Source organism: Leuresthes tenuis, unplaced genomic scaffold (genome assembly GCF_036924035.1).
Source record: "Leuresthes tenuis unplaced genomic scaffold, fLeuTen1.0.hap1 SCAF_21, whole genome shotgun sequence".
NCBI lineage: Eukaryota > Metazoa > Chordata > Actinopteri > Atheriniformes > Atherinopsidae > Leuresthes > Leuresthes tenuis.
The window spans coordinates 22,099,000-22,114,654 of NW_027325375.1; the positions used below are offsets into that span (position 1 = coordinate 22,099,000).

The 15,655-nt window shown below is 42.6% G+C and overlaps 2 protein-coding genes across 2 annotated transcripts; one reads left to right on the forward strand and one right to left on the reverse strand.

The window, feature by feature from the left end:
* Window positions 1-1,114: 1,114 nt before the first annotated feature.
* On the forward strand, window positions 1,115-4,897 carry LOC140280415 (interferon regulatory factor 2-binding protein 1-like). The gene is made up of 2 exons (XM_072375753.1): window positions 1,115-3,221; window positions 3,998-4,897. Exon 1 carries the CDS (start codon window positions 1,415-1,417, stop codon window positions 3,194-3,196), a length of 1,782 nt encoding a protein of 593 aa, XP_072231854.1. The 5' UTR covers window positions 1,115-1,414; the 3' UTR covers window positions 3,197-3,221; window positions 3,998-4,897.
* micu2 (mitochondrial calcium uptake 2) lies at window positions 4,301-11,781 on the reverse strand. Its single transcript, XM_072375754.1, has 12 exons — window positions 11,539-11,781; window positions 10,981-11,110; window positions 10,461-10,492; window positions 10,299-10,374; window positions 10,131-10,178; window positions 9,418-9,500; window positions 8,464-8,517; window positions 8,256-8,353; window positions 6,372-6,543; window positions 6,184-6,292; window positions 5,937-6,094; window positions 4,301-5,787 (listed from the first exon to the last, which is right to left on the reverse strand). Exons 1-12 carry the CDS (start codon window positions 11,734-11,736, stop codon window positions 5,686-5,688), a joined length of 1,260 nt encoding a protein of 419 aa, XP_072231855.1. The 5' UTR covers window positions 11,737-11,781; the 3' UTR covers window positions 4,301-5,685.
* Window positions 11,782-15,655: the final 3,874 nt, after the last annotated feature.

The following is a 15,655-nucleotide window of genomic DNA, read 5'->3' on the forward strand; positions in this document are numbered from 1 at the left end:
GTCGATGTGACACACACAGTTTAGCGTCCTCTTCTGGTCGCCAGTGAACGTTGACGCAGGTTAAGGCGTAACAGCGGCTGTCCAGAGATGGAGATTCGAGTCGCACTTAAGCTGCACAAACAAAGACTCAAGACTTGACTTCAGACTTGCCCTCAAAAGACATGAGCCTTGACTTGGACTCGAGGTTTGGGACTCGTACACAATCTTCATTTCATGAAATTATTGTTTCTCATATTTATTTAATTGATTCCTATGTATGAAGGCTGGTGGCAGGCTGAGCGCAACGGAGCTTCACGCATGCGTGCAGCCACTGATATCAAACTACTGTAACCATGGCAACGTCAAGCTCATCTGGAACTGTGCCATATGCTGTCACATTTGGTTATAAAGCATTTACGCAGACAGCAAGCAAGCGAACGGCCACTTGAAAAGTGTGTGATATCAGGGTAAATGATGCCGAACTTCATCAGGCACCTGAAGGACAGGTCAGTCCGTGTAATGCGAAAGGGAAATTTAGTGCGTATCGACAGCTAGCAAACTAACCAAAGTAAACAGTGCTGTAAACTATGTGCAGATTATAGCTTCATTGTTCACAACACAGCGCTACTGATATATCTGCAGCAGCCTGTGAAATTTGGGAAGGACTTTGGTTAAGTAACCAAGGTTAACAGTTACCAGATTAATTGCTAAACCAAGTCTACGTAGATGTAGTTTAACGTTAATCTAATTGCTATTTTAAAACAGCCTAATTTGACAATTTCATTGACACTTGATAGAATTTCAGGTTGACTAGTTCTCATCCACATTTAGCTGTCCAAGTGTTCATTTAAAACGTAAGAGACTTTCACACAGTACTGTACCGCACACTGCAACTGTAACCAGAAGGTTTCAGTTGCGACCACAGAACCTGTTGCCCAACTGTGCTCTTAGTCATGTTCATGTATTTGCATTACACCTCCCGTTTACAAACGGACACACTAAAAAGAGTTGTGCTAACAAGGCCATTGTCTATACTGTAGTAATTTGGAAGTTTGTAGATTACGGCAGCTTTGATAGGTCTACTCCGTGCCCACGTTCAGCTTTCTACAATTTATAACTCACTACGAGAGCGTCGTACTACCGACACTGCAATTCCCACAATGCACCTGGCCTCTGTCGCGTAGGTGTTTCCGGTGTCTTATAACATTTTACTTCCTTCCACACAGACCGACGCGAACAAATCGAGAACGAAGACGTTGCTAAGTTTTACATACTGCCGTCAACATTTACGTTAAAAGCATAATTTTTATTTAGTTTCTCTCAGGACATCCGCGGAATGTGGTTCGTGGTATCTGAGGACTGAATAATTGTTGAAAAACGCAGAGCGTAACGTGTAGGCCTCTGAAGAAAGTTTGGTCGAGGGCCTGTAAACAACATGTCCTCCGCCTCGCAGTCTTCCTCTAGACGGCAATGGTGCTACCTCTGCGATCTGCCCAAGATGCCGTGGGCCATGCTGTGGGAGTTCAGCGAAGCGGTGTGCCGGGGATGTGTCAACTACGACGGTGCAGACCGCATAGAGCTCCTCATTGAAACTGCCAGGCAGCTAAAGAGCACGCACGGAGTTTTAGACGGCAGGTCTCCGGGTCCACAGCAGGTCAAACCGAGCTCTGTTGGGCCCGTTGAAGCGGGGCGGCAGCATGGTGAGCGTGTCGACAGGGGGAGGGGTGAGTATGGGGTGTCTTCTCGCCTCCCTAACGGGCTGCACAGACCTGAAGATGTGGCCTTGTCAGAGGGTAGCCGTCAGAGCCCGAACACCCGTCGGGTTGTAGCTGGTGCAGTCCCCAGCCTCCATGGCACCATATCCCATGCCTTGATAGCTCAGGGGCTAGTAGCAGCCCCTCACGGTCTTTTAACCCCTTTATCAGGCTCCAGAGCTGGGGCCACACCTATTGCAGTCTCAGCTGGCACCATAATGGGTGATGTGGGCAGAAGACAGGCTGTGTCTCTTGGTGTGGGAGCTAGCACCTCTGCTCTTGTGGGTATAGATCCAGCTTTGTGGAGGAACAATGAAATGATGGCTGAACTTAGTGAGGTGTCTCGCAGCAGGGTGGAGGGTTGGCCAAACCGTCCCAAAGCAGTCCGGGATGTGCTCATAGCTCTCAGCAGCTGCATCCCCTTCAATGTGCGCTTCAGGAAAGACCATAATCTGATGGGCCGTGTGCTGGCCTTCGATGCCAACACAACCCCAGAGTTTGAGCTGAAGGTGTTTGTGGAGTATCCTGCCGGCTCTGGAATAATCTTCTCAGGAATCCCAGACTTGGTCAGGCAGATGTTCCGTGATTCGGCCAAAGATGCGGGTAAAGCAGTGAACTCTGGGCTGCGCTATGTGGAATATGAGAAGAGGCAAGGCACAGGAGACTGGCGTGGGCTATCTGAGCTGCTGAATGATGGTGTGCGGATGTTTAAGGAGCCCCCAATCCCAGAGGTTCTGCCACAGCCAGATGCAGTGCTGCCTTTGGCAGCTGCAGGACGCCCTGGTCCAGCAAAGGGCACCACCAGGCGTCGCAAGGCTTCTCCAGGCTCAGAGAATGGAGAGAGCGAGGGGAGGCCTGATCACCTAACGAGAGAACCCTGGCCTCGAGGTCCTTATACAAGCATCGAACCCCTTCCCGGCATGGCAGCTCCCCAAGAGGGTCCACCACGTCTACACAGCCAGCCCTCACCCATCTCAGCACTCATGGGAGTCGCAGACAGCCTGAGCTCCAGTCAGATGGCCAGAGACAGCCCCAGCATGTCCCAAGCCCACTCGTCTGTAGCTGGGCGCTCCACCAGCAGCAGCCCATCTACTGCCTCCACCTCAGTCTCCCAGGCTGCCATGGGGCAGGGTTTGAGTGCTGTGGGGCAGAGCAGCAACACCAACGCGGGGGAGTCTACGAGCGGCACACAGGGCACCCTGCTTTGCTGCACCCTCTGTAGAGAGCGTCTGGAGGACACGCACTTTGTCCAGTGTCCCTCTGTCCCACACCACAAGTTCTGTTTCCCCTGTACACGAGGATTTATTCGCAGCCAGGGTCAAGGAGGGGAGGTGTACTGCCCCAGCGGAGAGCGCTGCCCCCTGGCAGGATCCACCGTGCCTTGGGCCTTCATGCAGGGAGAGATCTCAACCATCCTGGCTGGAGATGGAGATGTGACAGTAAAGAAGGAGAGTGATCCTTGACGTCTCCATCCTGCTATGGTGAATGGTAAGATGAGGAGGAAGTGTGTGTGTGTTTGTGTATCTCACTGACTTTTTTTCCTTCACAGTTACACAAACGAGCTTAAAAGCAAAACATCAAATATTTTATACTATAATAGAAGAGTGTAAACATCTGTAAAAGAAGAGGTTAATGAAAATGGAAACGTAAATGGTAGAAATACAAGCAGAAAAAAGCATCAACAAAGTCGTGGATAGAAAAATAGACTGAAATATGGCATCAGGTGACATTTTTCTGTGATCCATTTATTATGACCAGCGGGGGTTAGAATTAGTGCTCTTCTTGGCTTTTAATTGGCCCAGAAAAAATTATTTGGAAAAACTACTTCCATGATGTCGAAATAAATATTGAGAAACAAATGAATTCCAAATAATGTTCAGATATCCTTTTGCAGGGAAAACCAGACAAACGCTGATCTTTTGTGAAGATGAACCGTGCTCCTCGACAGAAGTTCAGAGTACGCCGGAGGGGGGGGAACAGTCAAATGGCTTTAGCGCCAGCTCTTAACCAGCACTGGAGGTTCTTTGGGTTAAAGGGATTATACAGCATTCAGATGGGGGAAGATATGTGCTTCAGACCATTTGTTGCAGGGCTCCTGGTTTGGATAATTTTCACTCTGGTTTTGCGCTGGGGGAACAATCTGAAGTCGTCCTGTTGGGCTGAGCGATCGGTGGCGTTTGCTCAGAGTATCTGTGGTCGGATGTAAAGCAAAGCGGTTCATTGTCAGTTTCAGAAGTTCATTCGTGTTTTTCTTCTCTCCACAGTGGATCAAACACTTTGAAAGCACTTCCCTATTATCTCAAACAGAGATCCACTTTGGCTGCAGTTTTATCATGTGTGCCTCCAAGAGCAGAGTATCTCTGAACCCCGGGAGGACCACGACACAAAGACTGGTTACTGAAGACTCGCCCGCTCGCAGAGGGACTCATCTGTGCGTCGGCACTTGGCTCGGTACCGACCAAACCTCTCCCTCTTTTCTCTGTCCGGTGTGGCAGAGGCCTCGTTCTTAAGAAAGAAAAAAAAAAAACTTTAAAAAAAAAACAACAACCCGGGATTGAAAGCACACGTTTGTTTGTTTGACAATCTTAATTTGTCTTTTATTTCCATTTTCTTTTTCGGTATAAATGTTGCATTTTGTTCCATATGATGCAGGACAGCGACACTGATTGACAGCCAGGCAAAAATCATGCAACTCTCGTGGAAAAAAACGAATGTTCAGAAAACAGAGAAACCATTTGGTCCTTAATGCTGAGGAGTTGGAGGAAAAAAAGAAAAAAAAATGTAACCCCACAGTACGTCTCTTAGGTATTCTCCTCATGTTTTATGTCAAAAATGTGAATTTACTTTCAACATGGCTATGTAATTTCTATTTTTGATACAATACAAATTTCTATGTATTTGTTTATAGTGATAAGAAGACCAAAGATGGCTTCATGCTCAGTGTAATTTTATTGTATTGTAGCTGTGTATGCTGTATTCACTGACAACCTTGGCATCAGTCACTAATTAGTCCACTTATCACAGATGTAAGCTTGTTTTTGTCTATTTACTTTTTGAATTATATGTATGGTATGATAATTAGCACCACGATCTTTAATGGTTAACCCCACATACGTATGTGATCTTAACAGGTCAATTCTACAATAAATGAAAACATAGTTGTAGTTGCCGTACTCTTTTGTTACCAACGGGAGTCTCTGATGTGCTTTTGCAAAACTTTATTTGATAAACATTTTGACAAGAGCATGAAAAAAAAAAAAAAAAAACCCACAGCAATCATCACACCAGCCCAGTGAATGTGTCAACTAGCGAGTGTCCCTTAAACCACCGTTCCACTGAGCTACTGACAGTGGTTACAAGCACTTACATGATCTGATTACAGAGAGAGAAAAACCTGTTTAGAGCTTATTCTGTGATCTGACTCCTAAGAAACAAAACTGTGTTTAGGAAGTGGAACAACAGGTGGAATGCCCCCAATTTTTGAATTTTTTTCTCTTTTTAAATCGTCCACATGCTACTAATCAGGGAGCTTCGGTGTCACCTGTCAACCCATAAAGAATTAGAGCAAAAAGCAGGCTCAGAACCTGAGCTCAGAAATCCATGTCCTTGTTCCACAACTGGAGGTTTTTAATCTACCTTCATGGCAGTTTTTAAGAATCTGCTTTCTGGAAAGGCCTGACTACATCTTGAATCTGAAAGTGGATGTGAAGAGGAGTACAGTGCGAAGGTGAAAAGCCATTCGATGTAAACTGCTAAACGATGTAAACACCACAACCAAACCCACAGATCCCAATATCAAATGTAAACATATAAGCACACAAGACAGTGGTATATATCCTATGTTTCTTTTCATGTGTATACTTGTATAATTCACGCTACTTGCTTAAGTATATGATATATATATATAAAATGTAAAATATCTGCCAGATGTGTTGAAGAACACGTAAGTGGTTCAGATGGGGCAGCCGGTGTGTCCCAGGGCTTCCTGAGCTCCCTTCAGCGTCTCTCGCTTCACACACTTCCAGTAGCCAAGGATATTGTTGTGAGGCTGCACCTGAAGTCAGGACAAAGGCAGAGGAACAAAAGGTAAAACTCTTATGTGCGTCCTCGCAGATCTGCTGTCTTTCTTTTATTTTTTCAGCCTCCATTTCATTATAGAACTGTGCAAAGCTTACGATTAAATGCACACATATCTTGTCTTACCTTGAGGCCGCGCAGCACCCTGTCTGTCATCACTCCAATGAACTCCTTATGGCTCAGGCAGTTGTCTCCGTCCATGTCAAAGAGTTTGAACACAGTGTCCAGCACGCTCTCTGACAGGTCATGGCCCGTGGCGATCTTCACAGCTCGCCTGAACTGGGCTGCAATTACAAAAACAACAAGCGCAGTCATCTAGCGTATACATAGTCAGGAGAAAACTACTCGGTTCTGACCGACGGGGAGGTGTTACCCATTCCTACAGGACGGTTGGCCCCAGAGACCATCTTCATTGAAAAGGCAAAATCCTCCAGGTTGTTGGTGAACAGGCAGAAAGCTTTGAACTCATCAAATGTGATGCTCTAGGAGGGAAAATATAGCAGATCATGTCCAGGCCACATTAAATCTCTATACTGACAGGAGAAACAGGCGTCCTTGTACCTGGCCGGCAGGGATTTTCTTCCTCATGTTTTCCCAATAGACATCGTTGTCTTCTTCGTTGGTGTAGTGTAGCAGCCACTCAGCAAAGTCCTCCCTTCTCATGGTGTCCATACCTTTGGAAAACTGCAGGAACTCCATCTCCTGAACCTCAGCCTGCAGGTCCTCCATAAACCTGAACAACAAGAAGACAATTACAGGAACTCGCAGTAAAAGCTCTATTTCCCCTTACAGACTGTAGAAGTGGAGGCATGTGACACTACAAAAAAACTAAGGCTTCGGAGTAGTTTTTGTGGCTGTTGCCGTGGGAGAAGTGGTATTCACTTGATCTGCAGCATACTTAGTCATGTGGCAAGTGTAAAAGTAAATTCCACATGAAAGCCGGGGGTAAACGTTTCCCAGCAGAACACTGCACTGCATCAACAAGCTGGGGTTTTAAATGTGAATGCGGTGGTTCAAAGCAGTACATCGCTAAACCACAAATTACACTTCTGTAATGGAAGATGAGGAAACCCAGGGTGATGTTACGCAGGCTGTTGCTTCAATTGGTTCAGTGACTGTGCAGTCAAAGCAAACATGCTAGCAGGTGTCTGTATAGGTCTGAGGATGTGATGTAACCCAGAACAATATCCAACAGGTGTGAGGGGCTTACAGTGAAGCAAGTTCAACACAGTCATGTGTCTTCGAGGAGGCTAAAAATCCTCTCAGAGATGACAGGTGCTGCGACAGTGATTCTGATCTCTCTTTGTACGCCAGAGTTTCCTCTTTAGGCTTTGTGAACAGTCACAAAAATGGGGCTTTTGACACTTCTTTAGCACAAAAGAAAACCCATCTTGCCTGACGCTTCAATCATAAGAAGAGCGGGTTGTTTGAACTGAGAAGTGTAAGGACTAAAATCTCAACAGATGCTTTTAAAGCCCTTTAAAAGGGGAACTCCGGTATTTTTAAACCTAGACCTTATTTCTGGCATGAAATATGTTCATCTACTCACAGAGAGCAGTTTGGTGAAAGTCAGCGTCCTTAGGAAGATATTTAGATTCCTCAAGATCCATATAACGGAGTGAACGGGGCCATAGATGGAGCAGCCTCTAAATAAGGCATTATCTGTTTTTATTTTACCAATACTTTAAGATGAATGAATGAACGCGTACTATTGCACTGTTAGCTCATAGCTGCAATGTTGTTGTTATTGGTGGCTAAATGAGCACAGAGTAAATGAGCTGTGCTGTGCTGTGTCCTTTGATGATGTCATCCCAGTAGACAAGTGTGTAGAAAGCCCTCTATAGGCCCCCCGATAGCTGCCAATAACAACAACATTGCAGCTATGAGCTAACAGAAATAGTACATGTTCATTCATTCATTCATTCGTCTTAAAGTATTAGTGAAATAAAGACAGATAATGTCTTATTTAAAGGTTGTATTGTCAATAACCTGTTCTCTCCTGTTATATGGATATACGTGGATCTCGAGTAATGTTAATATTTTCCAAAGGACGCCGACTTTCACCAAACTCTTCTTGGTTTAAAAATAGTTAAGTTCCCCTTTAACTTCGAAATTAAAACTGTCTTTTTTATGCACTGAATAATTAATAGGTCAGTGTGAAGGGGCTTAACAAACAAACAAAAATCAGTCCCAGAAAATGGTCAGATACATGGACTGGCCTGAAAATGAGAGGAAAAGTAGCCAATATCCCCCAAAACATACAAAAAACATTGAAATCTGGCAGCACTATTGCTTTAAAAGATTGCAAACAAAGTCTGGCTGCTTGGAGAAAGAAATATGAAGAAAAAAGAGATTTGCATCTCTGGTTGGTGCTCTGAATGTCCCGCTGCTGTTCAGAAGACTGCTTTCAACAGTGTGTCAGATGAACGCAGGCAGCATCTTTACCTGTGGAACTCCTTATACTGCAATTTGTTGTCCCCTTTCTTCCCAAAGAAGTAAGCTTGTAGTGATGTGTTCACGCCCTCGCCCTCCTCCGCTGGCATCTGTAATCATCCAGTCAAAATGCAGCGCAGGAACAGATACTGTTAAAATTCAAAGAGAAGGGGCAGAACTTTCATTGTAATAAAGACTTTTAATGGAACGTGAGACCCACCTCTGTAGGCTCCTTGGCGCGTTTCTTTTTACTCGTGCCGATGATTTTCTTGAGCTTAGGCAGAAAAAAAAAAAAGGGGGAATTGATAAAACATGAACTGGAAAAACAGAAACAGGAGTATTCATATAGTTCATTTGAACAAAAAACTACCTTCATCCCTACCAAAATGCTCCACCCTTCCATCAAGTTTAATGAAACTTGGCTCTGATGGTTTTCTATAATCTTGCAAACAAAGAGCCAAACAGCAAAAATCGCATGTCCTGCAACTCTGCTCCCGCCTTGTTGGCATAAAAAGAAGTTCAACCTACTACTTGTCACTTGTTGAATCAACAAAAGTTGGATTTTTGTGGTTGCATTTAACCCTTTCCCTCCCGGCCTATCACATGAAGAGTCAAAACAGAAGTAGAAGTGCAGTTCACTGATCTGACAGGACCTTGATGTTATCATCGCAGACAGGAGCAGAGGAGAATCCATGCACTTTTACTTCCCTACTTGCTACCCGCTTTAGGCTTGTGCACCAAGTTGCAACATGAAAAGATGACACAAGGTGCAAAACGTGCCGACATGCAGTCTACTGGAAAGATAACTAGCTGAGGCCTGAGCTCAGCCGAGTGCACGAGCGACTTCTCCAGGCTTCAATGAGGAGAAGTCCGGTTGGAATAGACACAAAATTGTAAGTCGACTTTAAACAAACCGACTAAAGCGGAGGGCTGACTCGGGCAAGCACACAGAAGACGAAAAACAGAGTCGAGCGGCTGCGGTGCGGCTCTCCCTCACCTTCGCATGGAGCCTCGGTTCATACTTACTGCTGAAGAGACATCAGCGGCGCTTGCGACAGCATTAAAAGTGAGTGCACACAAACATTTGGACAAACAAACCTGAATAATGTATCTTACTGTGATTTTAGAGGTTGTTTATTCAATAGATTTCTGTCAGAAACGTCACAGGCCTTACCTTAAGAAACTCCTTTTTGTCGACGTGCTCGTTGCCGTCAACGTCAAGCATTTTGAAGGCGATATGAAATCCCGTTCGCGGCTCTGCAACAGCAATACAATTATGTCATTCAGAGAATCTCAGCTGACTCTTGCTTTGTGCTGATAGACTGTCAAGCTCCATTTTAAGCCACGATATCACAGGCAAATCCACTCATAATATCCATCAGCATGGATATAAAGCACAGTTGAGCAGCTCGACTGGGCCATTCATTCAGTATACGTGCACGAGAGGAGAATCAAGGTTACTGAATGACATTCTGTTGCTTCCAGCGTTCCCTGTGGGAGATCACTATACATGTACAGCTGAATTCACTGCACAGACAGTCTTTAAGTTTCCTCAAATGGTGATTTAAGCCACTTTGAGGTGACATGTAGTCTTAATGGGCTGATTTTCAATTACATTTTCAGAAAAAAGATGGAAGCATGGTGCAGAGAACTAAGTCCCATTTGAGTCTAACTGAGTGTTCACATGGGGGAGCAATTCGATTTCCAAAGGTGTTATCTGGGTGCGTTAACCCAGTTTTGAGAAGCTCAACTTTGTACAATTACAGTCAGACTAACATGTTTACATGCATTTTAAAAGTCCGGTTTTGGTTGGAGTGACACAATAATTCATTTTTTGTCCACCAAATACCTCACAATGCAGTTAATGGAACTGAAGAAGAAACTTACTGGTCAGGATAGTCAGCAAGAACAGATATTCCGTGTAGGATATCAAACCTGCAACACACAAAGAAACTCACGCAACTCTACTTTAAAACTCAATCAAGCAACAGACATACTGACTGTTCATGAAAAGCAATCTTCTGCCAACAAAACAATGTGGATGACTGAACTTACCACTGTCGCCTAAGTTTCTGAACAGATCGCTACCAGGTCGAGCTTTTTGGGCAACGATCAACATATTGTTCACTTCCTGGAAATGTTTTCAGAAATAAACAGTTAGTCCCCATCTCTGTGCTCTAACTGAGTAGTTTACACAATGTGAGGATGGAAACACACCTCTGTTGTTAGAATTCTCTTCTGCAGCTTTCCTACATGTGAATAAATAGAGGGGATGTGTCACCAACACAGCAGAAATGTGCGACTTCAGAACTAAATAACAACATAAAACACAAAATCTTCTAAAAGTTGGTTTAACCTGCCTAAAGGTATGCAGGGATTGAATCCCTGTGCATTAAATTAAAACTTTAACTGAGGGGTGAGGCACACAGAAAAGCATGCATTATGTCTTTACCAGGCCTTTGAGTTAGAGAAACAACATTTTTTTTTTTTTTTTTAAATCAATGATTGGTCAACAAGTTTTTACCTCATTTTAAGACCCAGAAAGTACAAAGATTGTTCACATGACTGTAAACAATTTCTAATTTTGTACTTTATCCATACCTCTATAATATTTTACTTTTTTGTCCTCACCAAATATCCACTTATTATTGTACATTATCACTAATGACATACAATTATTTCCATTGATAAGACTACAGTGAGCACAAGGAGACTACAAGTAACTAATGTTGCTTACGATCCACGTTCTCCAGCATCACAGAGTACAGGAAGTCTCTTGGGGTCATGTAGGGCTCTTGTTCATACACCACTGAGGCAAACTGGATGAAACGGATCTTTCTGGCTGACAGCACGGGAGCTGTAACTTCCTGCTACAACACAAAGGACATTAACAAATTTAATAACAACATACTCATGCCAGCTCTCAATGGCCTGATTAAACGCAAACAGATTTTTTTTTTTTGGACTGCTTTCCCTTAATCAGATGGGGAATAACTTATTTTGGGGAAGATTTGATTAACTTTGAATAATATTTAATAGCATGCACACAAACATATAGAAAAGCAAACAGTGAAGATAAAGAGAGGGCTAATGTTAACATTTTCAGTGAGTGACCACTAAGGGGCGTCGTTTGAAACAAACTGACAAGCGTTTACACCCTCTTTGTAAACATCAATATTCATGTCTACTTATAAGTAGCAGCACGTTACTTTAGATGAATAGTGAAAACATGTAAAAGTACAGTTGTGAAGTACTTTTGGTATGACGACAGAAACTTTACGCGGTGTGCACTCACTTTTTCTTCCTCTGCATGAACAGCGAAGGGCAAAGTCTTGTTGTTAGCATGATACTGGTAATAAAAGATAGCCCCAGTCCCGATGACAGACCCCAAAATACCAGGGCCGACCGCACGACGGACAGAAAAACTTCTCAGAGTGCGAGAGCTCCTCAAAACATTCCTCGAGAAGGCGGCGAACTTTCCCCAGCTGGCCATTTTCAGGAAGCGATTATTAGCTAATTCGTCGCTCAAAGGCAAAGGCTTCCGTACCTGCGGAATGGGTTCGCCAACAGCCAATCATAGAAGAGCATCCCTCCCACTTTGTTCCAGTAGCCAATCCCATTTCGGCTCACACGGCCGCTCCAATCTAGCACCAAATGTCCCACAGCCTGAACAACATTAGCGGCACGCCTATGGATGAATTTAGGTCCTTGGTAATATACTAGTCATCCTTTATTTCTGTAAAAAATTTCAAGGATAAAGACATTTGAAGGATATGTTTCAAATAATACTTATTATTGTATGTTATTAAAAAACGGAACAAAAACAGAGGTCGATTAACAGGTCAAAGTTAATCTCAAAACGTAAACTGTTGGAAACATGTATTTCATGTAACGTCATGTATAAATGTATCTTAACTTCTTTGAAAAATGTGTCTTCTGAGTATTTTCTCTGGGGGCATCACGTTTCCTCATCCTTCTTATGTAACGGGCATACAAGCCCTTGACCTGGAGAGGTGGGTAAACTCTTAATATTGCTTTGAAGCTGCTCATTCGTGAAGAATCAGCGCAAAATCACGGCAAATGTCATCTCAAGGCACTTAAAAGATGCAGTTCAATTCAAGCCAATTACAATACAATTCATGGTAATAGAATTTTGATCCAAACACATCAAATTAATTAAATTCCACATGCAAAGCCAATTTATAAAAAGTTGCCAAGCCAAGGTGTGCATGGAAACTTATCTTTGATTCAATCTTGGGCATGTACAAGGTGATGGTGGAAAGAAAAAAAACCTTCCTTTTACAGGACATAAATAGCTGCAGGAAGGTGAGATTAAAAAAATGGTCCAGGGTTAAAAAATATTCACAGTATCACAATAAAGTGAATCTGTATTGGCTCTCCGGATTGTGGAAAAGCAAACCTGTTCTAGGAAGTTTCTATATGAGAGTTGATTCTATTATCAGCCCAGCTTGCTAAACTTGGTGAAAGAGAGCTAAAAGTGCTCTGATTCCATATCACAAAGCGCCTGGGATCAAGAGCTGCCTGGGAGAACGATGCTGTTTTACAGGCAAAGAGTCCCTACGACAGCCATCTCATTCAGGTTTTTCTGTTCCATGCACTGATGTTAACTGACATACAAAATGCTTCCATCACAGAATTTTTAGGACATCTTCAGGTTAAATGGCTGAAACGCCTCAGCACAGAACAAGCCGTCATGTATGCTACAGCTGATACTGATTCTAAAAACAGGTTGTTTTTCTAATTTTCCTCAGGGATCGAATAAGCCCATACACTCTTAGTCATGTGTCAGCTCTGATAGCGATCTGAGGTACACGGTGTGACTGCATCCACTCAGCGAAAAAAGAAGAAACACCTTGTGATACAAACAATGACATGTGAGAGTGCTTTTCTATATTTAGTTGAGCTTTCTAATTGTTGACATCAGGGAGAAAGCATTAGCACAAAATAGGTTCAATATCACGTGTGAATCTAAACAACCTATCAAATGAAGGTGACTCGCACTGGGTGCTGACAGGCGGAGATGTGCAGGTTTTAATTAAATAAAAATGGACCTTCAGCAAAAAAATACTGAATATGATGCATATATCAGGACTAGATTTATAAGAGGGTATATTATATGACAACTGAAAAATGAGTGAGCACACAGAGCTGCATGATCTCTGCATCCCTTGTTCCTACATGTCAAGCCACTGGAGTTGTTTACTTGCAAGGACACATGAGGACATTCAGACAGGAAGCACTCAGAGCAGAAACACATCACATCTGGGAGCCGATTGAATGGTTGAAAAGATCAGAACAAGATCTGCTATAATCTTATCCAAAGCCACTATCCTTCTTCAGCTCCTCGCTAGAAAACGTCCTGATGTTTAGGTGGTAGGAAAGATTCCAAAGAACTTTGGAAAGGACAACCACACTGCAATGATAATTTAACCACAGTTACATTAAGTTCTGATGTGGATTTGTAGCACTGAATATGTCCAATAAATATTCTATAAAAATCACTTCAGATAAATAGTCTAATGCAATTTTGTCACATTGTTACACAAATGTTATGTCATATATTTTGTATTGGAGATAATATAAAGGCTTGTAATTACAAATGGAAGGAAAAATGATTTAAGAAGTAAAAAATTATTGTCAAAGGTTGCTCACTCTCTTGTTCTCAAATTCATCTACATAAATCATGCTACTAATAAATGAAAATAATCACGCATCGCTGTGAAAGTTGCTGCTGCAAAGCATTGTAAAATGGAATTATTTCCTTTTTTCACAAAGGATGTCTTATGCTAAAGGAGGTCTTACAGGAAGCACTGGAGCTCCTCTCATTAGCATTGGAAGAATTTGAACAGCTATTATCATGGCTGCTGCTCAGACTCTTCCGGGTTATTTCACTCAGTAAGGATGGTTGCTTAGCAAAATAGACTATTCAATCCCTGTGAATTGTGCTCCTGCAGGCTCAGCAGCGATCTTCAAAGTCATTCTGTATTTCGCAAGTAGGAGTCATTTACAATTATTTTACCGGAACAATAGATGTTACCCTTTCAAATAAAACTATGAAACCACTCCAGACTACCCCATAAGCTTTAATAACAATTCGTTATTTCCTTCTTTTTTGTTTAACCATCCCTGAACTGTAATTGTTGTCTAACTCTGACTTGGCAAATATCTGCAGTATCTGGTGAAAGAAGAGATGCAAAGTCTGCATGGAAAAAAAAAAAGTTAGTCCAGTCATCTCATAATAAGAATTGTTTGTAGAGGCCACTATTCTCTAAATAATTTGTGGTTATCACTTTCTTTAAGTACACCCAGATTCATCATACAAACTGATCAGTAATGTCTGATCCACATCCGAAATATACTGCATGTCAAACTAAAATCCAACTTGGAGCTTTTTAAGATTTATCTCATTTGGATTGATAACAAACGCTGGAAAGTGCCAGAGAGGAAAAAAAGACAATGGAAAAATGAAGGGATCAGCAGATTTTATGAGACAATCCCATATCTTATATTTCCACAGACAGATATTGGCAGATGTTATTCAGTTTGAAAAACAAATCATAGTTAAAATGTACATTCCTAAAACATACATAAAGTGGTGCAGACGTTGTGCAGCACTGCATGTTTTTGTTCGACAGAATAGACCCTGCATCACTTGTTGTTTCACACAGTGCACGAGCCTGTACTTTAGTGCAAAACAAAAACAGCATAAACCTTTATTTTTATTCATGAATTATTGACATGTCCATTCACATTTTATTTTAGACAGGGCTGCACGCAGTCTGGATGGGATATTTTTCCACTGGTGGCTGTAAGAACAGCTACAAATCCAGCATCAGACGTTGTCGTGGGGGACATTTACTGTCTGTACAGAGGCAAACAGCACAGATCTGAAGAGGCGACACAAGCACAATTTTCAGAATACCAGCCTTCCAGCTGAGTTAGAGCAGGGATTCAGTTGTGCAGCGAGGTGTCAGTACTTGAAGGCTGCTTCAGTTCTTTCTCCAGGGGGCACTCGATACACACGTACTGATAGCTCAACAAAAAGATACTTTCAAAGACACTTTGGATTAGTGTTTAAACTGGATGTGTTAACACCTGCTGTGGTGTTATGTTTGTATTATACATACTACAACATTATTCTGCAGGATTGGGATATTTGAGTGTTTATTAATCGGAACATGTGTAAATCAGTGCTGCTGCTGTGTCTTGATTATAATGTATTTTTCAGCTGAGGTCTAACAGAACTATAGAAGTGACTGCCACTGTTACGAATGTGCAACTAGATGCAGAACCCCTTATCTGGTACAATCACATGTTCAAAAAAGTTGGGAGGATGTGTAAACGTACATAAAAACAGAATGCAATAACTGGAAAATCTCTCAAACCAATAT